Source organism: Diaphorina citri, unplaced genomic scaffold (genome assembly GCF_000475195.1).
Source record: "Diaphorina citri unplaced genomic scaffold, Diaci psyllid genome assembly version 1.1 scaffold103, whole genome shotgun sequence".
NCBI lineage: Eukaryota > Metazoa > Arthropoda > Insecta > Hemiptera > Psyllidae > Diaphorina > Diaphorina citri.
The window spans coordinates 184098-210309 of record NW_007377540.1 but is presented as its reverse complement, the minus strand read 5'-3'; the positions used below and the strand labels follow the sequence as shown (position 1 = coordinate 210309).

The 26212-nt window shown below is 35.8% G+C and overlaps 1 protein-coding gene across 1 annotated transcript; it reads right to left on the bottom strand.

The window, feature by feature from the left end:
- Nucleotides 1-2911: 2911 nt before the first annotated feature.
- LOC103524543 (uncharacterized protein PB18E9.04c) lies at nt 2912-21743 on the bottom strand. Its single transcript, XM_026819922.1, has 6 exons — nt 21718-21743; nt 8777-8873; nt 7142-8435; nt 5123-5312; nt 3631-3810; nt 2912-3297 (listed from the first exon to the last, which is right to left on the bottom strand). Exons 2-6 carry the CDS (start codon nt 8779-8781, stop codon nt 2942-2944), a joined length of 2025 nt encoding a protein of 674 aa, XP_026675723.1. The 5' UTR covers nt 8782-8873; nt 21718-21743; the 3' UTR covers nt 2912-2941.
- Between the last annotated feature and the right edge of the window lie 4469 nt (nt 21744-26212).

The window sequence follows — 26212 nt, the reverse complement described above, 5'->3', positions numbered from 1 at the left end:
ATACCCATACACACTCACTGGTGGCTACATGTGTTTGACATACTCATAATTGAATTTAATAGGTTTTACCGTCTAGGATATTTTAGACTTTGAAAAGCGGTTTTTTGCAAAACTTTCGTCATATTTGCATGAATAGCCTCGTGGATTTTACGAGAATGATTTCAGTTAGACTGTTATGATTTTAGACTGTCACTTCAAACTTCATTATGTTCGTATTCAAAAATGTTGGGCTTTTTCGATCTAACACGCAGGGTAATACCCATTACCCAATGATCAAGCCTCTATCAGCGTAGGATGGGTTGAGCTTCTACGAATCTATGAATTTACGAAAATCATAGCACAAAGTATAACGAGTAATGGGGCTGAGAACACATCGGTCCTTTCCCATATACATATTAGAGCCTGTGTAGAAGTTCACCATTTTACTAGATTTCAGCACATTTTAATCTATATACGGTAGAGTGTAGACCGTAGACTAATAACTAGAATTATCTCACAGGAAAGCACACTAATAAAATATTCCAAGAAAGAGGGATGCCTCACGACCGCGACAGTGGAGAATGTGTAAGTTCATAAAGGGATATTGAGAAGAGTCCACTAGAGAACTAGAGCGTCTATTAAAGCTCCAACACATTAAATTTGATCTAATCCAGTCCTTTTCACGGGTACCTAATACCTATGTAATTCATTTTAGTAGGTACATATTTTTATGTAACTTTGGTACCTAATGTTTAATTAATATCTATGCATTGTTCTTCTATCTTCCCCCTTTCACACGACTCTGGTTTTAATACATTGTATTTCCCCCTTTGAAAAAAAAGAAGGGATAGGAAAATGCTGATACTGAACGATGATACTCCTGTGTAAATATTCAAACTGAAAAATAGGTAGGTAAGGTCGATTCACTAATAATGTTGAAAAAGAAAGATTATCCTTACCATACTCAGTGCTCATTAACCCTGATGTAATAGGCTGCTTGTTGATTCATTTTATTCTTACTTTTATTCTTCATAGGTAATTCTTCCTTTGTTTTCATAATTTTACAACACTTTTATTATGCCTACATAATTCATTCACCTTTATGAGTCTCCAAGTAACATAGGTAGGTATCTACTATTTTATTTTTAAATATTAATTTTTAATTCAGGTAAAACAAAATATCGTGTTCTCCTCATCTAATATTACCTATTACCTGCCATTAACGAAAAAGTTGTATGTTTGAATTTCGATTAATGATGGAGGAATAAATGCCTGAATAAGCGCTATAGGAGAGAGGGATGCTGACCTGTTGGGTGAATTTTGCTATTTTGGACTTGTACATGCAATATCCATTAAAATCTCCGAGTTAGAAAATTTCCTATCCCCGTTGACTTGCAAATTTCAGGGTCCGAATAAGGAAATGTCGAATTTGGGGATATTTAGAAATCATCTAACAAATACCAACAAGTAGTGGCCAATTATTTGCTACATTCCCTTTATAGATGAGCTTTTTTGGGTCCTCTAATCACTATAAAGCCAATAGGCACAAAAAATGTCATTTCATCTAATTTTATCTGAATCGGACAGATTGCTTAAAAGTTATCGTGTAACATACAGACAGACATACCTACAACCAAAGGTTTTTCATCGCAAAATGAAAAAAAAAAAATAAATAATAATAATAATAATAAACAGGTATACCTAATATTATTCTAAATAATTTAAAACTTCGAATGTGTTTTTCCCTGAAAACTCCAGAATCCTCATACTACAAGATATCCCATTAAAAATTTACCCTCCATAATTTCACTTAAATTTGCCTACATATTTCATCTCTAAAGGGATCCACCTTCATAACGGTAACTGATATTTCACCAGCCTAGGGCCCTGACTACGTAGCCCACTAATCTCGTCCTAACAGAAAAATAATAAAGAGACGAGATGTGGTGCTGAGAGGGAAAATTTCCGTACGTGAGCGGAATTTTAAAATATTTTTCGTATTTCAAATTAGATTTAAATGTTTTCATTCTAAACACACGACCGAAATTTAACCCGTTGGGACACAATACATGATGTAAAAAAATCTCCCCCGAAGACATAGTAACTTTCACAGTGTGTTAGAGAGAACAGATTGTGTGAAAAAAAGAAAGAAAAAAAAAGTGAATAATAAAGCTACACCTATACCTTTTACAAGGAAGATATAACAGTCTTACTACTAGGTAGGTACTTTGTAATCCTGTGATTTAAATTTTTACTGTCCTAATAAAATATCATTTATTTTAATACCCTCTGCTGAATCACGAGACCTTAACTTGAAGGAGAATAACCAATTCCCGGTTCCGAAATTCACCATACCAACCACTGTACCATTGAAGTTCATTTTCTCAAATAAAATGAAACAAAGGGCTAAAACACAACAACAATACAGGAACACAAAAAACGATGCATCAAGTCTTCACTTGAGTCTAAAACAGGAAAACAACTCTCAGTTAAAAAAGAAGAGAGTTTAAAAAAAAAGTTCAAGTTATTCCACCAAAATGTGACCAGCATAAATTACGGCGCGATGTGAGAGGATCTATTACAGTTTTTTTTTTTTTTTTTTTTACTTGTTATGTTTCAAAGGATTCCAGGCCTATGAGATAATGTTGGTAGACATTTTGAGAGATGGTGGTGGAAATGTTGAAGTTCAAAATGTGTGACGGGTTGGAAATACAACTTAAGGTGTACATTTCAATAGCCACGACGAGTATAAAAGCCTCTCAGTAAAATCACAGCTAACAGAGCATGTTTTTCCAAAACGACTACAGCGTTTAGCCTTTTTGTAGGATGTCTCTAAAAAGGATTTTGTTTTTGTACATATTTCTGGGTTTACAATTTCATGTTGAAATCCATATTGGATCAGTTGATTGGAAAGTCTTTTTTGGGTTGAATAAGCAGTTTAGATTGACTGTAAACCCGAGGGTTAATATATCAAAATCTTACCTGTCTGCGTGCTTGAATCGAAGAACGTGCTGGTAGTTTCCACAGTCATTGTTGCCAGAGTGCCATCCGTTATTTGGGCGCTTGAATCTCTCCTGCCCCGATAGCGACTGCAATCGTCCGACTGCGACGACTGACGACGAAAATTTCGGCATCGGATCATTTCCTCTGTGGTCGATTGGCGGCGGAATCCTCGCGCTATCAGAATTTCTTCAGTGGTGGATTGACGACGAATTGAGGGGGCGTGAGAATCCCGATTTCCGGGGACGGGTTTCCCGGGAGAGGGATCGCGAGATGAACAGGTGGAGGAAGATTCGGGACTGCGAGGAGAGTGGGAGCCTGAAAATAAGACAGATTGACTGTTAATAAAAGACACTTACTTTACATTGAATTTGATTTTGAGGTCAACTACTTGTATACCTATTCTGTTTAATATTCTTGTCTGTTACGTTTAAATCTCGTAATGTTATGTACTGGAAATAGTATAAAATGTAAAGGATTTGACAATAAAATGTGTCACTAAAAGTTATGTTCGGAAATCATACTACTAGCATGGGATAGATCTTGAACGTGCTTTTAACCTCCTCTGTTATCTTTCAAGTATGTGTGAATTAACTTTGGCGGGGATTTTGTTTATCGCCCGCTTCTCTTTGAGTCTTCCTTAATTCTCACCTCTTCGGTATCCAGCAATGGTGGTGCTCTGCCGCCGCAGTTTGCCTCTCCTTGTTCGTCCCACAGGGGAGATGTCTCGGTCCGTATTCCGTTCAGGAGAGAGATGTGTGCGAGAGTCACGTCGATTGCGTCCATATCCCGCCGAGTCGGGAGAGAGGGAGTCTCGGCGTGCTTTTCTTCCTGAGGGATAATGAAATAAGGTAAATTAGAATAAAATAGAATATACCTTGTTTATACTGCCGAAATAAGACTAAAACGTCCGTCTCATTTTGGTACAGAATAAATTCACAAATATAAATAAGAACCTTGTTAAAAAAATTAAATAAAATAAAAAAAGGAAAAAAAAATAGGGTTAAATTAGAATACGCCTTGTTTATACAACCTATCCGGATGCGGGCTAAAGTTTGTCCAAAGTCCTTTATTCTTAACCAGACGTTTTCCCTAGATAATTTATGTATAGGCATATATTATTTGGAATTTTTGACATTTCATGGGTTAAACTACCTACATTTTAAATGAACCTTTTCATAAATTTCATAACTTCCTATGTTTTTCTATGAAATATAATTTTCAACTTGGTCGGCGTAAGTAGGTAGTCACTTGGTTTATTTTCAGGTGAACCTTAGAAAGTAGTGCATATCCCCTGTAAAAGGTTTCTATTAGTTTTCCAATGTCCGAGCATAGATTTTAAATGGTATGTAGGTAATTATTATTCAACCATTGTATGATCTATATTCATAACCGGACCACGCGTTGAAAATTGTTATGAAACAAACTAACGACAGCAATAAATAATACAAGAGGGGGTTTCCCTATACTGGGTTTCATCTGCTAATATTACCATTAAATTCGAATACCTCTCCAGCTTTCCATAAAAAAAAAACTAAAGTTATAGATGATGAAGGGGAAAATGTAAATATCGCATCTCAAACCAGGGTAATAAAAACATGATGGAAAATGACATAAATACGAAAAGAATACTCAACTTTCTACATTACCCATTCAATGCCTAGCCATTTTATGTCTCAATTCTTGTACAGCAGACAACTGATTAATGCATGTAAAATGGGATCGAACCGTAAAGATAATGTAAAGGACATGCTCGTAACAATATTGCATCGTGATACTATTACTAACGGCTTCCTCTTTATGACCTTCTTCGGGAATGAGAAAAGCGGATATAGGAGAGTTTTTAAAAGGATAAAGTGTAACGACAATGAAGATGTTCTTCTTAAGGAACGTGCATTATTTGTTTTAAGGAGGAAAAAGAAAACAGACCTAATACCTAGTTGTAGTTTAGGACGAAGTTCCTGGCTTGGAGATCAAACTATTCTTAACAGAACTTTGCTTCAAGCTGCAAACCTCACACAGGCTTTTGATAGACATAGATTGATCTACTTCCTAGAATAGTTTTGTGGCATGAGTTGGTCATTTTGTAAACCTCTACAGAATTTGTCAATAATCGTGAGACTCCGTTCCCTATCGTACTTACCCGTTGTGTCCTCAGGATCTGGTGACAGGGTCGGCTGACTTCCTCTCCGTCCGCCTACATTTGAGGGGAGGGAGCTTTCATCGATGGCGGTCGATTGTCTGGGTAGGCGGGGATATTTTGAATCCTTAGTGGTGCGTCTTTCCGGTGAGGTGGCGTAGCCTCGAGAATCCCGCCGATTCTTCATGTATACCTGGCGAAAAGGAAGGGAAACCGTATCACGACTAGCAGAGAATGGCCACTACCAAAATTGGAAAAAAAAATCCCTTTCTTGGCATCAGGGGACCCCAAAACGAATATTTCGACACATTTTCCGATTTTGAATTTGGCCCGATTGCTATACCTACTTTTTCATTACTAGTACCTATAACCTATAGCTTCGCTATAATTGCCAGGTACGAGTAAAGTCGGTCCTGATGTAGGTACTCATCACTAAGTGACTAGGCCATCAGCGATGCATTTTCATTGTAAAGTTTCAAGTCGAACGAAAAGTTCTAGCTTTCTACACCACATCGTTTGCCTGTATGTACGCACTACGTTCTACCTACACTCGTACAATGCAATATTGAAGTTTTCCACAAGGGAAACAAAGTTGCAATTTGATTAGGCTTATTGCCATGTCGAAGAAGCTAAAGAAGAATTTGGAAAATATATAATAATGAAAATGGTGACTTTTTTGCAATCGAGGTTGCCTTATACCCGGAATGAGATGCTTTCTTTTCTTTTTTTCTAACTCTTTTTCATCCAAATATACTTTCTCCTTCAAGCTCTAGAATAGAGAATGAATTTCAGAAGCGTAGTTGACACTAAAACCAGCTCCTTTTTTCTCTCCGAGCATAAACGGTTGGAGAAAGAAATTTCCAATATTTCGTTAGATGCATCCCGTTGAGGTTACGTACAAATGACAACCAATAAGATAAATGCGGGCACGGTCCGGGAATAATATTAGGCGTTTATGAACTCCATAAATATTTTTTCTGTCCCCTTTTTTAGATAATAAATTGTTCCAAATGACATGAAAAAGTAATAATGTGACTTGGATGCTCAAAAGTTTTTGATTTATAAGAATAAGAGAGGGTGGGGAGAGAGAGAGAGCTAAGTAAAATAAGAATCTGTTCAATTGGATTATCGGAACACCAGGCAGTGAATGACCAAAAATTTTCAAGAAGATATTACCTAAAATCGAGCAAAATACCGAAACAGGGATTGTAAAGACAGAGTTGAAGAAATTCGGGGGAAAAAATGGAAAAATAAGAAAGCACCTCCTGCACTGGTGGTTTGGAACGTGGAGAGTGTTTTTTAAATGATAAACATAACTATCATGAAGACGTGACGTGATCATAAATATAGAATTCATGCATCTATGAATTCAGAAATTCATACGCGGGATTCTTTAGAAATTGAAAATTTTCCGATCAGACTCGAAAGCATTTCACCCTTTAGGTAGCTACGTATCGAATACGATAAAAATCATATTGAAAACTAAAAAGTATTTTAATGATGAATAATAATTTACCAGTGTTGAACTTTCATTAAAGTTCCATTGAGCTCTAATTCAATATTATCATATAAACTGTTCAAGACATTCCCCATAATAATTACTTCTTTTCAAATTAAACTAATTTTTAAAAAGTTTAAAGAGGTCAATAAAATTGTTGTTGGTTGGAAAAAGAGAATAAAGTTTGAAATTTAAATAATCTCTGCTTCTGGAATATTCAATTTTTGCATGAATGGGATTAATTAATAATTGAACCTCTGTATTAAAATTAGATGGCTTTTGTCAGAGAAAGAAAAGGAAAAAAAATGGAAACCTAAAAACAAAAATTTGGACCTTTTTTATTCGCTAGCTACCTACTCGTGTATTCGACATTAAATTGGGGTTCCTTGATACTTGAGGAGCAAAAATAACTAAAAGTTTCATGGTCCTAAGAAAGACATAATTTTATTTACTCGCACGGTTTTAATTGGAAATTCGCGTTCCATTATACCTTCTTACTTGAAGTCTTAATAAGGTTAACTTACCTTACTGTTAACCTGCGTGGTAGAATCTCGTCTAGTTGCCACCAGCTGATGAGGGACAGGAGAGGGAGTGATGTGGGAGGGACTGGTAGGGGCGGTCACATTGGTCGTTGTGTGCGTAGTGATCGTGTGTACGGGGCTTGTTGAAGCCGCCGCTGCGGCTGAGGCCGACAGAATTTGAGCTAGCGAAGGTATCGAAGACTCCTGGGAGGTTTGCTGCTGGAACGAGGAAGACAATAATGGTGCGCTGGGGGTAGGGGTAGGAGTAGGGAGGACAGGTAAGGGAATAACACAGCCAGGTCCTGCCATAGGAGAAGTGGCAGGAGGGGTAACAGAGCTGGTGATGATGGTAGGAGGAGGCAAAGCCTGAGTACTACTGTCAGTGCGGGGAGAGGAAGAACTATGGTTGAGTACAGGGGTGGACGTGCTATCTGAGGCAGTGGATGAGGTGGAAGGCCTCTGCTCATCCCTGTAGTACTTTGGGGCTTCAGTCTTGGATTGTTGGGATTGGGATTGCCTTCGTCTGTGATGTCGACAGTTGTGTTGCCTCTGTTGGGGTGCCTTGCTTGTTATTTTCGGCAGTGAGTCACGCCTTCCACTTTTGGCAGATTCTCCTGAACCTCGTCTACCCCCAGCATCAACAGATTCACGTCTAGTGGTAATGCTAGGAATAACATTGTTTGTTCCAGGCAAGGAGTCTCGTCTACTTTTTGTGGATTCCGTGGAGCCTCTTCGATTTTGAGCATTTTTAGCTTCCACAACTGTTGAATCTTTACGAGACCATAACCTGGCCAGGTCACTTCGGAAATCTAAAATAGCACTTGTGTGAGAGTCTTGGCGAGATTTACTTGAAGAACTTTTCACGCCAGAGTCTGCTGAAGACTCGCGTCTCTTTTTCATAGCAGCACTGCCTGGGACATCTGTGTTTGCTTTGGCCCATGGTAAACTCTTTGCTATATCTGCGAGTGTCTCCCGCCTCGTAAGTTGTTCTTTATTCCTAGCCTTGGCTGCACTTGACCCTCCCCACTCTCTCAAGATGTCCGTTAGCTGTGCAAGGCTGCTACGTCTGCGCCGTGCTGTGATGGGAGGAGAAGTCTCTTGGGTTTCTGTTGGCGGTGATATACTTGTGATTTGAGCGGCAGAGTCTCGTCTTCCAGTTCCCAGTCTCTGCCGCAATGTGGATTCCTCCACTTGTTCCCGTACAAGATCATCCCAGCCATTTCCTCCCTGCCAGACCAGTCCCACCTGATGACTAAGGATGGGGAGGTTACAGACAAAACACACTGCAGACATTGTTCTGAAATGCAGAGAAGAAAATTCGAATAAGATTCCTGAGATATCTTTACCACACGGAAATTTTTCATACTTGGGCGATGTTTCTGCATTCCACAAAGGTACAAAGACATTCTTTGGTTCATGTTACTTTGAATCAATAGCGCAGTGGTTTTGTTGTGATTTTTCTTACCGATGCTATTTATTTCATTCTTATTCATATCAAACTTTGACTACCCACCTTCCTTTCTGTTTAATCTACAATAATCTACATACTATCTCATTATGAAACATTTCATGCCAAATTTACCTAATCTATCAATATTTACCCCCGTGAAGAAATGTGATGTGAAAAATGTCTCGTACCTCATACCAACCTCTTAAAGAACAAAGTGCGTTTTGGGGCCGTCGTTGAGTCATTTACAACTAGTCAGGTACTTGTGTTGCATTTTAGAATTCTTAGCTGAAACAAAAGAGAAAAACAAAACACGGGTCAGAAATTATTTCGTAAAAACTGTTGGCAGTCTAGGTAGGTACTTTCTTGAAGTTTAACGTTCTTTGAATTCCAACACAAAATAGTATTTTATTTAAATTTAATACCTAACCCTCAACCCCCCTACCCAATAACTAGAGCTGCTAAGAAAAGGACCTGTAAAAAATCAGATTATTTTAAAGTCCTTCTCAGCAACAGAAAAAGTATTGATGTATATTTGTGTACATTTTATTAAAATAGAAGTATATGTTTATTTTTATAAAAACAAAACAACAAGAAAAGCGCTTTATTTTTTATGTTTGAAGATACCTAAATACACCGCCCAAGGAACCTTCTAAAAAGTTTTCCATAACTTTGCTGTTCAGAAAAAAATAAGAAAACTCGGATTTTGATCACTGGAGAATAATTCAAAAGTTTTTTGTTTCTTGGGGTGAAGTATTTTAGTTAACCCCAAATGAATCTCTCTTGCAAATATCTGCTGGTCGCGCTCCACTATAATGGCAAATTTCTAACCTGCTACGAGAAAAGGGTAGTCTCATCTTTAGTAACTTGTATTTCAAGCAAACTTCACATCCATAAAACGTCAGAATAAGTTCAAATACAAAAAGATTTTGATGATGAAAATCGAAAAGCGCTCGGGCTTTGTCGAGAAATTTGAAAGTAAATAAGTGGGTAATAATCGGGAAAATTTGCTTGATCACATTTAGGGCTTCTTATATTTCGCCCCCTTTTCCATCTTTCTCTTTCTCTCCATTCGTCTCTCTCTGTCTCTCTTTGTTTTAACAAGAGGCTTGACTGATGAAAGTTATTACATAATCTCCAATCTCAATTTATTAGTCGGTACTTTTGATAGTCCAAGTACCTACCTACTTTAATAGTAACGTATAATCTAAGACTTTACATTGCTTTGAAGTCAGGATTGCGACAGTATTAATCCCTTTTAGGGCCCTTGCAGTTTGACAAGTTTTCTCAGCTTTTGTCAAAGTCACTCTCGAGAATATGCTCGTAGATTAGGTAATACTTGATTGAGAGCTCGCTAACTTTGTAAAGGTAGGTACCACCTATATTTTAAAGCCACACTATTTACACAGTACCAGTAGTTAGTATCAATATTCACTATATTGATCTGGTCTTCCTTTTCCAAAATTTACAGGACATAATTATCCGGTTATCTATCTAGAGATAAAGAGATGAGATATCTGTGACATTGGAGTCTTTTAATTTCAATTTTAACGTCATTAATTAACTTTAATTGATAAAATTTGCCTTTCAAAGACGAACGAGAGTTGGGAAAAGTTAGTTTGGGGAAAGTTCCATTTTCTATACATTTTTGATTAGGAAAAAAGAGACGTATAATTTTATTGCGCTGTATAGCAGCATCTGCTAACCTCAGAGTTTTCCCAGACTAAGTTTCAAGCTAATAGAAGTAATATAGAAGCGTGGTAATTAGAAAGTTTCATACTTATCCTGCCGAAAAAAGAAACTGTGTGGGCTCTCAACTTAATCCACAAACCACCCCAACATTATGCAAGTATACAAACCTGATCAAGTTGCGCCTATTTTAGTTTAATTTAAGATTTTGTTACTGAATGAATAATGGATTTTACGCAGAATGAGGCCCGGAAAGCAACAGAGGAATGACAGGATAAAAGGTGTAATGACATAATTATTATAAAATCTAGAGTTCCAGACTTCTTAAACTTCTATACCATCTAGCTGTGTGTTTCAAAGGATTTCCCTCTTTCATTTTCTCTGGCAAGGAAAGATGTCAACTCCAGCTTTTCATCTCATCCTGTATAGAGTATAGGAAAGGTATTTTTCTCAGATGATAAACAATGGCAGTGCACTTAGCGCTCTATTAATTTTTCTCATCAATATTTTACAATATTGTTTCCTCTCTTACTCTCTCCTCTGAGGAGACAAATAAAATGATGAATCCTGAGAATAAAAAGTGTCAGGGACGATGTATTGAAATTATTGTGTCAAGGATAAAGAATATAGCCTTCAAATGAGCTTGGTTAAAAGATTTATCCAAATAGGTAGATATAAGAAATCAACTGAGCTAACAGCTGTAACGCGTTGAATGCACGAGATATCAACAGATCATTGAAGAGACCCAATTTGTGTATCTGTGGACATTACCTCCATCTTCGCACTCAATTTCGTGAGGACATTTTAGACGGGCAGAGTCTGACTAGAATTTCAAAGAATTCAAACAGATCCCATTAGGCCCTTCTGAGTAGTTCTGCAGTTCACTCAACTGTTTATGGAAAAGTAGTGGGTGGCCCAACGTCACAATTTTGGCCAAAAGCTGCATTTATTCAGGAAAGCACCAAATTTGGTATGGACCTTCATTGGGAAAATATGAAACTTTTAGGAAGGGGTGACACCAAAAATCATGCACACAAACAAAATGGCGGCCTTTTTTCAAAATGGCGGCCAAAAACGGGGTTTTGATAATATCTCTTTTTATATGGTCCAAATGAAGGTCCATGCCAAATTTGGTGCTTTCCTGACGAAATGCAGCTTTTTTGACGTTGGGCCACCCACTAAAGGGATGAAAGCAACAAGCAATACAAACAACGCCCTTACTGCCTTGCTCGAACTTATTAAACGATACAAAAATAATACATAGAATATATATTTCCAATATTTTTTGTAATTAAAAATCCTTACAAAGGAGAAAAATAAAGCGAAGGAGAAGGAAAGAGAAGATATATGAGTGTGAAGGAGAAAATGAATTGTATTTTTGACTTTATGTATTTTCGCAACGGGATGCTCTGATCAATAGAGAACAAAAATATGAAAAAGAGAAGCGAGAAGAGGTCATGAAGAAACAATGAAAGCCGAAGGGGAAATCAAAGAGAAATCATCCGGACCAGTAGACTTAAGCTAGTTGAAAAGAAGAAAAAAATCCAAGAGAAATCTGAACTATTTGGAGACAGTGAAAGATGTAGGAGGAGTAATCAAAGAGTCTTTGTAGACACTCTGAAAGCTTTTTGTTAATCTCATTAGGTATTGATTCCTATTGTTTAGCACTTATTACGCCAGGCTATAACACTAAGAGTAAAGATCAGAGAGAAAGAGAAGGAGAGTGAAGAAAGCTGAGAAATAAGAGGAAAGGCAAAAGAGGACTTAAAATAGAAAGGAGAGAAAGAAAGCACGAAGAAAATGGAGACTTTTTACTTTCCTATTTACTATCGGGTCAAATTTTCGATGGTGAGTTTTTAGTGCCAAAACACGTTTTGAGATCCTTAGAGCCTAAATCCAAAATTTCAGCCATTGGTCCGTGTGTCTGTCTGTCCTTCTGTCTGTCTGTAAACAAAATATCTCGAGAACGGTAAGAGCTAGAGACTTGAAATTTGGTATGTAGATGTCAAATGTGACAAATATGGAACACGAAACTTTTGATCAAGATCGGTTCAACGGTTGGCGGTATTTTACAGCTTTTTGGCGGTTTTCGGTGTAATTTAACAATATCTCGGGAACGGTATGAGCTAGCTGCTAGAGACTTGAAATTTGGTTTGTAGTTTACAAATATGACAAGGATGTAACTCAAACACGGTTTGAGATTGGTGCTGCGGTATAGGATGTACTGTAATCCCGTAACGGTCGATCCCGTTTCAAAATGGCGGCTAAAAAAAGGGTTTTTTGAGAATATCTCGTTTTCAGTATTTTTTTTCTAATAATAATGAATTAGAAAGTTGTTTGTATTTCTATTTCCTACATTTTTTACATTTACATTTTTTATCTAGGATGTACCGTAATCCCGTACCGTAATTATTTTTCCAATATGGCGGCTAAAAAGAGCTTTTGTGACAATATCTCGTCTCCGGTAATTTTTTTCGAGAAACAATGAATTAAAAAGTTGTTTGTATTTTTATTTCCTACATTTTGCACATTTACACCTTTCTTCTAGGATGTACCGTAATCATGCACCGGACTGATTTCTCCAACATGGCGGCCAAAAAAGAGGTTTTCTCACAATATCTCGTTTCCGGTATTTTTTTGTGAAGAACAATAAATTAGAAAGTTGTTTGTATTTTTATTTCTTACATTTTATACATTTACACTTTTCTTCTAGGATGTACCGTAATCATGCACCGGACTGATTTCTCCAACATGGCGGACATAATTTTCGACATGTGGATGCGGTGCGGTGGTGGTACCGAATTTGCTGTTGAATACTGATCTCAGGACAACTCAAAATATCTCGAGAACGGTAAGAGCTAGAGACTTGAAATTTGGTATGTAGCTGTCAAGTGTGACAAGGATGCGACACGAAACTTTTGTTTAAGATCGGTTCAACGCTTGGCGGTATTTTGACCGCTTTTTGGCGGTTTTCGGTGTAATTTAACAATATCTCGGGAATGATATGAGCTAGAGACTAGAGACTTGAAATTTGCTACTTGTAAAAGTTAGGGTAGAAGAACACCCAAATAAGCATCATTCAATAGGATAAAGAAAGTCGTGTGATGTTCACACCAGATTTTTAAAATTATTTTAAAAAGCTCAAAAGCTGATGTAGGTGAATATAAAATAGCCTGAAAATTGAAACGCCATCGCCAACGGCTCATCTTTGAGATCTTTTTTGAAAAAGCTCGGGGTATTAATTTTTTCCAGAAGTCGAAGCTTTCTTCTTCTTCTTCTTCTTCTTCTTCTTCTCCTCCTTCGATAAATATTTATTTTATATTAGAAGGAAGTAAAAAGAAAAGGAGGGGGAAAAAGAAAGGGACTGAGGAAAAAATGAGAGTTTAGGCAAATTTGAGGATTGTTTCGTTTCTGATTGTTTGACAGTTCTGTTCATGGGGGTGTCAGAAAGTGAGAAATGGGAAAGTTTTTCTCTTCGAATAAATTTAAGATGAAATGAAAGGCGATTGTTCCTTTCATTTCCAAGTTTTTCCTTTACATCCCCCCCTTGGGGCTAGGCATTACAATTTGTACCTACCTACTCAGTAATTGGCTCCTGTGGGCAGGTGCTCGTTGACAGGCCCGTATCCAGGATTGAGAGGGGGGTGTACAGCCCACAGTACGAAATAAAAGACTGTCTTTTCTTACGCCCACAGTAACGATGGTAAATTTTACCTTCCATGTAATACTTTCGTGTTTTCTTCTCCTTTTTGTTGCTTCATCATTTTTAAAATCACATAATAAAATTGTTATGAGAGGTACTGGGTACACCTTGAAAGTTGCTGAGGAGAAAGTTTGGGGTTTAATTTAGGTTGAGGTGGTAAGTACACTGAAAGATTTCCAGAGAATTTTGTGGTAGAAGGAGACCCTCTCATTCTGAAAACTTTGACTAATTGGGTACCACTGATGGTCAGAATATTCCTTGCCTATACGCTCAGAACTACTTGTTACGTTCAACGACATCACGTTCCAGTTGAACGAAAATGGACAGATGTTACAAGATCATATTTTTATGACCAAAGTCTTTTAGCTCTCCCCTTCCCTCTCTCGTCCTACGCTCTCTTCCTACTTCCATTATAACTCTGATAATACACTTACCCTTCGGCTGCGGATAAACTTGAGTCGTAAAACTTTAGGACAAACAAAATATTATGAAAAAAAAAAGATGAGGAGACGAAAAAGTTCATTTTCAAGAGATAGCGAAAGAGCTCTCTTTCTCCGAACGAGAGAAAACTCTCTATGGAGAAAGGGGAGAAGAGGAAGGAGGAAGATAGGTAGTTTTCGAGGAAGAGTGCACTTAGATAAGTTTTTTAGAGCCTATATTCCTACGACACATAAAAAATAATACAAACAGCTTTCTAATTTATTGTTTATAAAAAAAAATTACCGGAAACGAGATATTGTAAGAAAACCTCTTTTTTAGCCGCCATTTCTCCCCTTTTTGATAGCGAAAATTTTCTCGTACCATCTCCATTTTGAACCCCCCCCCCCACCCCCTTCCTCCATAATAGCACTGTTTTAGGGCCGGAAAATTACTACATTTATGTTGACTCCAAACCAGTAAAGTTTGTTCCCCTTTTTTTCCTGATAAGTACGAGAGAGGAGACTAAAAAATTTGTTCTCGAAAAATTTGATATTTTTTCACCTAAATATAATAAAGTGCCTATAATGGTCTTCCTACCTTCAACCTACATAGAACGGTAGATTTTGGGTTGAACAAAAGTTTACTTTCTTCAGGAAAAAAAAAAACACACCTTCCTCTCCCTACCATTTTCATCCGCTCTCTCTACATTTTAATTTCAGAGCTTTTAACGCAAAGTGAGGTCTCAAAATTTCCAGCAAAAACTGTTCCGACAGGTTAATGTTTTTTGATCTCTTCAGCAAATTTTTCAGCACCCAGTGGCTGTGGTTTTGGGGTACTCAAGGTGTGAAAACTATTTTTGTCTTTTGGAGTTTTCATGGTTTTATGCTACGTAATCGTCTTGAAATGTTTTATTATTTATACAAGGGGGCCCCTTGAATAAATAAATGAAGTGTGAGCCTCCTGTTTTGCCATTTCGGTGGGTACGCAATTTATAGGTACGTTTCTTGTTCTTACCCCCCCCCCTTTTTTCCTCATAAAAACAAGTTTTTAAAAAAGTTCATGAAAAATTAAGGATTTCTGATTTTATGACTTTTAAAATAACACTCCCTCTAAACTTTGTTCTAGACTCTGTTTATAATATACGAGTAATAATGTAATCAACTTTATTAAAAGGTAGGGCGCCTAAGGGTGGAAAACAGAATTCAGGGCAAATTTTGTTGCTTATTATTTTTGTATGTCTTCAAGTATCTTTCGCTACAGAATTCATTATTATTAGAATTTTTACAGTCTAGGTAGATGTATTGCATCACACGAGATGTATTGCATCACACGGAGATTTACCTATAGCTGTATGCAAGGATTTCCTAACTACCAGAAATTTTAAGTACCTACTCATTTTATCTAATATTCCCTCGTCACATGTAGGTATTCAGGTATTTCAGTATAATTTATCTCCATAAGAAGTATGTAGGTATACGTATCTATAATTTCTTAATTGAGTATTCACATCTGAAAAAAAAAAGTTTGATGTAATATCCAAACTTTTTCTTAATTAAGTGTGCCACAAATTGAGTTCAAATTTTATTTATTTCTTTACTCTGCAAAAAATTGCTTTGATTATCTCTTTTATAATTAAAATTACTTCACCAAATTATGAACTTCCCTAATATCCAATGAAGTGAAGAATAAGTTTAGTATCCATTAGAATTAGAGCTTTCACTTCCAAGATTTTTTTTTAGGTTGAAATAAAATTTGATTTGAGGCAACATAATAAATTAAAAATCGAGAGAGGGAAAGACCTCAAAGAACATATTTTTAATCAATATGAACTGGAAAAGGAGTGATTACACTAATATACACTAGAGTTGACTAGAGCTTAAAAGATACTTCGAAATATCGAGTAAAAAAAATAAAAAGTAAATAAAAATAGCTAAAAGGAAGCATAACTCCCTCAGGAATAGAAGAGGTTGTGAGCATTAAAATGTCTTAAAAGTCGAAGGGAAACTTTTATCTTGCGAGTTAATTAGAAATTCAAAATCAAAATTTAGGAAATTTTCAATAAAGATACCTAAAGCTCTTCAAAAGGTGCAGAGGAACTTTGAAAACTTTCTGATCATGTTAGAGGGAAGAGAATTGGCTCCTCTTCTACCCACCTTATTTTTCTAAACCGTTTTGTCAAAGAGATTCCTATCTCTAATCTTCAGTAATTAAAGACTATCTATAAATAGTAGATATATGGTTATAATATTGAGGGATTGTCAGCTTTCAAGAGGTTTGCTCAAAGTATACCTACATAATATAGTATAGGAAGACCTAAAGCCCTATAATTATGTTTGTACTCGTATTTATTTCAGTTCTTTGTATGCCCACTTATTTCTACTGCCAAAAGTTGAAAATCATAACATTACGAGATTTACGAGTGATAAAATTGTATATTCTGTCTGAAATTGTATAGTTTTATATTTACATAGGCATACCTACCTAATTTGTTAGATGAATATAATAATTGGCAGGGACCAGTGCATTATTTCTCGAAAGAAGCACAGTTTGTAGGTTTAGGCTTTGAAATGATTTTCTAAATATTTTAATATGGCCTCCTGATGAGTCCCACCTGTGACGTAATTTTGCTGAAATTTCAAAATTCCAAAACTTGTGGGATGGGGTGGGTGCTGGAATATTTCACCATCATTTAAAGTTATTAAGAACAAACATTTTGATTTTTTTACTTTATGAAGAATATAGAAGAGAGAAAGAGGGGGAGGGAGGAGAGAGAGAGAGAAGAAAGAGAAATAATTAAGACGCATAATTAAATGGAGAGAACAAGGAAGAGGAGGAACTCAGAACTGCTTTCAAGATGAGATTGGAGAAAGAAGGAAACACCAAAGAGATAAGGAAGATAGGCTGGTGGAAAATTGAGGCAAAGAAAGAGAAAAAATACTTAACTTTCCTTCATATAGGATAAGGAAAGTAAAAAAAAAAAAGTTAAACAAATATGGAGAGTAATGTATTAGGTAAGGAAAAACGTGTAACAAATGAAAACACCTATTTTATGAAGAAATATAAATTGTAAATATTTTATCAATCTCGTAATTGACCTAATTTGTCTGGGAGTAATAATCCTGGGTACGGCCCTGGCTCTAGGCAGGCCCGAAACAGCTGGTAGTGTAGTGGAAGTATAGTAGTAGTAGTCCCTGTAACTGTAAAGTCCCCCTCTTACTCCCTATATTCCCCCTCAATATCTCCCTAGTAAATCGAATTGTACAACGTTTGTTCTCTAAAAAAAATAACAAAAAAACTCAGCCTGTGGACTTTTATTTGAAATCAAACTTTGGTTAGTAAATCATACCATCTCTCTCTCTCGTTAATTAAAACGGACCCTAGGGTTTGGCTTGGTCAAGTTGAAAAAGTTATACCTACAGATGTATAACTAAATACAGGAGGTAGATAGGTAAACTATATTGTTATTATTAGTATTATTACTTTCCCAAGTAAGTTGTTTGCATCATTTATTCCTTTTGCTATCAAATATTGTAGTTTTTTTTTAATTCAAAATTGATGCATAGGAAATACGAGTATTTCATTCATTTGCACCCTGTTTTACCTCAAACAAGGTGGTTGGTGATAAAATAATAGATATAATCCAAAACGAATAAAAATACAATTAATTTCATTTATCTATTCAGACGACTGCTACGATAATAATTACTGTTCCTTTTCCGAGTACTTAGAATGTTGTGTGTACCCATACCCATGTTTTGTGTTTATTTAATTCGGCTCAGAGAATTTCCCGGGAGGGTTGTTGTTTTCCAAACAAGAGTGAGTTGGAAAACCGAATACAACACTCGTAATGTTTTCATAATGTTAATAGGGTGGCTCTATGAAATACGAGTATTATGGTTGTTTTCAATAAACAACCTGTGGGTACGTAAACCCGTTTTACCACTGTTTTCGTTGCTCTGTTAACATACCCTACTGCCTTACAGAACAACTTTTGTCTAGGGCTTAATATGTTCTTCAAAACTGTCCACTTGTATCTTGGCATATTTATTTTTTATACTATGACCCTAGAACAAATAAAACTATAACAAAGAATAAACTTTGTAGGTATACACCAAAAGGTCCTAAAAAAGTCCAACTTCACAATATTCTTGTAAAACTACACATCAGCGGGAAATAAATCTCTTTGGGAGTTTTGTCAGATCCACTAAGCCTGAATTTTCTGTTTGGCAACAATAGGGTTAAAAAAGTCACAGTTTATGTACCTACCACCATTTCTGTTATCAACCCCGTATATCAAAACACAATAGAAAGATCTAGAGAGAAAGAGCTCCTTATAATTCTGAACTCTCTTGTTTCCGTCTATTGTTGTATATTTGTTTTCAGCTGTAGAAAGCAAGTAGAAAAAAAAAAAAAAAATGTAAAAAACAGCAGAAACTCCCTCCCAGCCATTCAGAGAGCATCATACAATAGAGTTGAAATTATTATTTGTAGGTACTATGAGTATTTCTCTTTATTTTGCCCATAGTAGGTATTTTATACGGCAATTTGACCCATTTCGTTCGAAATTTTAGATCTAATTTTATATCTATCCAAGCCTGCAGCTTTTTTTATTTTTAGTTTTAATTGTTGAGTGAGGTGGTCTATGTTTTAACTCGACACTTTTGCATTAGGTTTGGATGGTTCACGCATCTCCGAGCACAAGATTTGAACTACTAACTTCATTACTCCACTCATAAGATCGGAAGTAAAATGAAGGAAAGAAAAATAAAGAACAAAATAAGTAGGTAAAGATTACACATTGAAATGCTGACTAGTAGCTTTACAATGACAGGGCTTGGAATAATTGGGGGTGTTCTGAAACCTATGAGTGATGAATCCTACTCAATCTCGGATGAGCAAACATCCCCAACAATCTTACCCTCCCTGGTTGGATTCAAAGAATTTCGCTGTGCACTGTAACTTATTACTACCAGGAAAAGTAAACATAGAGACAAAAGAGGACCACAAGAAGGCAAGGGACAGAATAACGTCAGTAGATTCAAAGTTAAGAATTGTCATAATGTCAACAAAAACCACATCTACCGCGAGTAACATTGATGTCAACTTGTCAACATGAGAACGTCACAAGTTTCTATTTGAATTTCCTGGAAATTACCTTGTCTATTTTATGCTCCAATGCAAATTGATATTTTATTAACGACTCGAAAAATAAATTCTAACTAAAACTCTCTTGCTCTCTACTTCTCCCATTCCCATCTTTCTCTCTCTCTCTCTCTCTCTCTCTCTCTCTCTCTCTCCATCTCTCTCTCTCTCCACCGATTTCCATGTCCATTTCCCAATCAACTTTGCCCTAATTACATATAACGCATTCTTGAAACAAATCTTAGCTCGATCTCTACCATAAATCTGCGGTGCCAACTACAACCTCTATGAGCTTCAAGATCCAAACCTGTCATAGGTTTACTTGCGAAATGTTAACTCGATGTCTGAAGTTGTCCATATAAAGATTATTTACATTATAATATCCACTTGCATGTCACTCTACACTCTGCACGGTTCGATGGCTAATTTCTCAAACACTAAGGGGTACATTGAAGGTAATTCAAAGAAGCAAGAAAAAAGAAGGGTTAGTAAGAGTGAAAAAAGGATTGTGCGAGAGAACTAAAATAAGGAGAAGGGAGAAAACATGTAAAAAGGAAAGAAGGGTTGGAAGGAGTAGAATGTTATATTTGAAACAAGGAAATGTATGTCAATTTGAAAAAAGAACATTTCCTTGTAATATTTACGGCTGAGGCGGAATTCTTGACGCTTGTTGCAATTTTATCTCCATAATATGGATCTTGACATATTCGACTTCTACAGAAGTTCTTCTTCTTCCCGGGAGAGCCACTGATAGTAATAAAATTGTCTCCGAGAAAACTATCCTAGTGGAAAAAGGCAAATAGTCCCTGGGGACTCTCCTACAGAATCTTCAATATCCAATTTTATTTATACATGAAAAATTCAAAGTTGACAAAGAACAAATTATTATTACTGTTATTACTACTACTACGAGTATTATTATTATTTTATTATTTAAGAAAAAACATATTATCTGACCTGATAGCTGATGGTCCTGCTACCTGAACCTGACCTTCTATGGTATGCCCCGATAGGACTCTATGTATAATCCGCGCACGACTTAAATTTTATTTACTTGATTTACTCGACCTATCATGATATTTACAAGCTATTAGGATAATGCAATTTCACTTGGAAACTTAATACACAGCGATAAGAAGTTTTTGAACTTCAAAAAAACTTCAATTTAAGGTATTAAAACTTTGAAAAATCTAGGATGCTAAAACAGAAGTTCGTGTATTTAGCATAATAACTTTCGTAGTTTTTCTATTATACTTTCTTACCAGTGTTAGTTTAGCGTTTCCCACTCTTTGTTCCTTTTTTCCCTCTCTCTCTCCCTTTCTCTCCTTTTACCTCAAGTCCTTCGTAAGTACAAAGATCCAGGAGGGTTGAAATAGAAAATTTTAGAGTAGGCATGTTAGAAAACTGGATTGAAAATCACAACTTAGAGTGCTCCAATAACAACTATTTTATTAAGACTTCCTTCATTGTCCTTATTTTCTTTAAGATTTCCTGTTTTCAGCTAGTCGTCGACAGTCCATGTTAGAGCAAGAACGAGAGAAAAGAAACAACCTAGAGAAAACTAATAAATAATCCACAGGTTATAAGAAAATGGATGGAACCTCAAGCAAGGAAATAGACCGTGGAACATAAGGGAAAGATTAAGGAAGACCATGGAGAAAAAGAAGAAGTATTTTCTCCGGTGTAATAACTTTTCCTTCCCTCTCCGTTTGGGAGGGGGAACAGATTTATCATAAATTGCTAGTGAAGAATCTATAAGATTAATATATGAGAAGAGGGAGTGAAAGATGTCTGGAGGGAAGAAGGAGTGAGAGAAATGTGGGGAGAGTAAGTGAGAATTTCTCAGAGGGAGTGAGGAAAATACGAGGAGTGCTTGAAGAACTTTGAGGAGGAAAAGTATATGGGTGGCGTGTGTGTGAAAATAGATGACTCATCAAAATATTTGAAGAAAACGTAACAAACAAAGTAAAAATCAATTGATTTCAATCATATTTCATATGTTTCGGGACTAATGGCTATTTTATTATTCCAATCTTCCAAAACATCATGGTATAAACTCTAAAAGTCTAAAACAATCCTATTGCAACTTTTTTTTGTTATTAATTGATTATTAAAAATACTAATAATCGAGTAGGTCTACTCGCATATAAAAAGAAAAGAAATGCTGAAGCTACTCACGAGCTACTTTGAACTCATCAGATTTTCTTGTCTACCCAACATACCTGAAACAGAGAAGAATAAAAATGATTTTAGTATTGCCTATTTTTCATACACCCTATGAGTAGAAAAACTGCTATGTATTTGTTGGGAAACATGCTCGAAATCTCTCACAGGCAATTGAACCAATCTGTCACAAGTAATACTGCAACATGAATGTAAGGTGAGGAGTAATCTAGGAGAGAAAAAGTTGGGAATGGAAGGAAAAGGATGAGGGAGAGGGAAATAGGGAGGGAGTCATTATAATTATGTAGGTGAAAGATGATTATGGAGAAAAAGGGATTCTCATACAAACGTACAAAAAAGAAAGGGAAAACATCATCTCTCTCTCCCTCCCTCTCTTTGACTATTTTTAAAAAGTTCAAAATGCATAAAACTGTAAGTATTCATCTGTAGAATATTAAATCTGGTTACAAACACCTAACTTTCCTACGAATGACATTCTATTCAAAATATTTCCAATCAGAAAGTTCTATTGAAACCAAAGACATAACATGTAACAGAACGTCATCGTGGCTTTTGACCGAATAAAATATAACAAATACCTCTATAATACGAACGGGAAAAACTATTCCAGTACATTCTTTACTCGTTAAGTCGTAAAAAATATCTGAAAGTCTTTTCAAACTATAAAAACCGTTTCTAGTTTTTATGGGTTCAGAGGTTGCCATAAAATATCCCTACGAATACTTTGTTCCTGTGGGATAAGTAGTGTTGATAAAAAGAAGATGTGATAATTACGGGAATTATTTTGTGATTATGATAGGAGTAGGAATCCCTAGAGTTTATGACCGCCATTAGGATTTTATGGAAGCTCTTCTCCTCCTATAAAATGCAGCTCCACTTCCGTGTGTAAGTAAAGTAGTAGTTTAAAATACAGATAGATTAGATGATTTGGCCAAAATAGATATAGGTAAAAATGTTCAAAATAAAAGTAGAAAAATCGAACTTTCTCCAAACGAATAAGAATCGACTACTAGGTAGGTACCTATAAGAAGTTACCTAGGTAGGTACCTACTAGTTTTGAAAATGTCGACATTATTCACCAAATTTTTGAAATGAAAAACAGGAGCTTTTTCTATGGTATCTATACCTAGCTAGTAGTTAAAATAAGAAAAGAAAATTCCAACTGGGGAATTTGCTAAAAGAAAAAAAAAAGAAAAAAAAACAGGGAGATATGGGAAAAATAATAATCATGTCTTCCCTGAGGTTAAAAAATACTTGGAACTTTATCACGTGCTTCTTGAACGAAGTTGAAGTAAATTCAACAGTAAGGAGCAGGAGTTTAAGAAGTGGAATATTAACGTAATAAGGAGAATGATAAAGAGAAATTCAGCTTAGAAAGGTAAAAAGAGCACAAGTCAGCTTAGAATCGTAGGTAAAAAATGATCTCATACTAAGTAGATATGTAGAATAAGAAGATGAAAATAACTCAATAAAGAATTGTAATAAAGCCCTAAACTTTCAATTTAAATACAAGGACTGTTAGAAGTTATTACGAAAAAAAAGTAAAAATAAGATTAGAATCATGACTCTTCTTATAATCAAGCTGACTGTCGACCTTTTCGTATTTTCTACATGCTTTGCTATTTCTAAATACCCACTTAACACTTATTCTGGCAATTCTATTACCTAGAATGCCTTAACAAAACAAATTAACCTTAACCTAGATTGAAAGTTTCTCCTCTTTAAGAGTATTTGACCTTACTGAAATTTATGATTCAAGTTATTCCTACATAAGCGAAAACGAGATTAGAGCGAACAGACTGAACTTTATTATAAAGAATTGAGAGGGAGAAGCAAACATAATATGGAAGGGGAGGGAGCAAAAGAAAGCCAGAGGGAGGGGAGGATTGTAAATTATTTTTCTAGAACAAATAAAATCAACTGGTTGTTTTTTCTGTAGAAATGGACGGAGAGAGAAGAAGTAGATGGGTCCGTTGCGAGCTCTTAAGGAAGTCAACGACGAGAGAGAGGGAAATAATAAAGCCACAGGGAAGAATAGAAAGGAGAGGAGGGGAAAAAGTCAAGAAGAGGGAGGGAAATAAAAGTAGGGCATTTTTCTGTCCCTTGTTACCTGCGGACGAAGAGGACTAACGAAGCAGAGCTTAGGATTTATTTTTCTATTGGGAAAGTGGAGCTCTGGAACCTTTCGAAAATTTAAATCTAGAGGAAAAAACAACGGGAGAAACCTTAGGGACAAAAGAAAATCCCATGGAAACATGGACTTATGTGTACTCCATATTGAATGAGCTCTGCTAAACATCCGATAGGTATTTGTTTTCGGCTAAGAAACCGATAATAATAAATAGACTAAGTATACATAGAGTTTAAGGGTACTCTACTAGCAACTAGTCAAGATAAATTCTTTCTCTGCATTTACAATCTGAGAGCTCTAGCATTATTTCAAATGAATAAATTACTAGAGATGTAAAATTCTATGCTGCAGGTGAGATTTTAACTCACACCCACATGAGTATTAACAGTACTTACGAATCTATTTTCATTTTCATAATAATAATGGTGATGTATAAATAAATAAAAACCCTACAGTTAAGAGCAGCTAGATTATTATCATCACAATCATCATCGTCATCATCATTATCACCATCAACATCATAATTTCTCCTGTAATGGCAGGGAAAAAGACGTGGGATTTTATGCTTAGCGCCAGGTTCAATTTAAAATTTCCTGCAACTGACTGCTAGCAATATAAATTGAGATCAAGTTCAAAATAATATTCCACCTAGGTTTTTCTGAACGAGGAAAATCTACCTTTATCTTGACTTCCACTTTCCCATACCATGTCAAAATATTATATCGACGTAAAAGCCAGGTTTTACGCCGCGCGCCGGGGTTAAGTCCTATTCTAATCCTATGGGAGGTGTATTTTATCTTGCCTACCTATATTTGCTTATTGTGAAAACCAACTGCGCAGAGGATTACCAAATCGGCCGATTATAATAAATCCATTAATTCCCGTCTTTTTACTTTTTTCCTCCGCTTGTTTCCATTAATTTGCAAGCATTTCCTCCTGCTGTTATTCTTGGTCTTAGAGCCCAGTACACAAAGTTTTGAATTTCCCATCATCCTTCCTTCATTTCTTGATTTTATTTTAACATTTTTCTTCCTCGTGAATAAATTAAATTACGTTTTTATTTTTTCCTTATTTCCCCTCGCTCGCTCTTCTTACCCCCTCCTTCGCGTCGCTTATCAAGGTAATAAATTGGTCCATTAAGTTTTTCTATTTATAATGCAATATTTCTTTTTCACATGTTTAGCTTTCCTCTTGAAACCAGTGGTGTGAATGTAGATTAGAATTTCTTTCGAAAGCGATATCCAAATATCCCCTTCAAAAATATGCTTAAGCCTATGAACGTGCAAACGGTGAGATAGTTATAAAGCAATAAAAGAAAGTAATATTATTATTATTAATCGTATGACATTTATTTATTTATTTCATGTTTACATATACATACAGAATACAAGCTTGAAAGAGGTATAAAAGTAAAAAAAAAATGGGAAATAAAATAAGAAAATAATGCTAACATTATGAAAGTCGAATCAAAAATCTAAACTTAACTATAGCATTATATCGAGGTTATTCAGGTAAGTAATAAATTGGTCACTAGCAGTCCATACATCGTTTGGATCCCCCCCATAACATCTCATTGGACATTCTTCCACAATGTGTTGAATTGTCTATTGTCTGCCTATCTGCGCCGCAGTCACACATAGGAGATGTTCTTTTCCCCCCCACTTGAAATGTAAGTCATTGCAATTCCCAAACTTTGTCCGCATACGGTTCATATAGAAGTAAGATCATCTCAATTCTATTCTAAGAAAGGGTTTTAAGTATTGAAATAGCTTTCCCTTTTATCGTATACCGAGTATAGGTATACAATAAGTACCTGATAAACCGCTTAACACTCATGAATCTAAGAAAAGCTTTGCTTCTTTGAATATGAAAATGAGATAGAAATTAGATGATCTACCCTCCCTCAAACTTTGGGAAAGTGTCCATTTCATTGTTTTCGCACTTGAAATGTAATCTCTCTCAAAATGAAGTGGCTATACTTGCGCTCAAACCCGAAAAGATTGTCATTATCCTTTGAAGTTTGATCTCTTCTGCACAATAAATTTAGTTAGGTTCTGTTACGCTCTAAAATCTAAGGGTTATCTAAAAAGGAATTTGAATTTTCTTACACAGGTAGGTAACCTATTTGAGATAAAATTGGTAGTACAACACAATAATAATAATAATAAAAATAAATAAATGCTATGATAATGAACAAAAACCTACTGATGAGAATGAATAATACACCTCTTTTAAACATGGCCAATTTTTCAACTCCTTTCGTACAAAGGAAACGTTTTGCTATTCACGTACACCTGACGGTAGGACCACTTCCCTAATCCCATTCTCGCCACTGAATAAGAATGGAGAGAATGATGA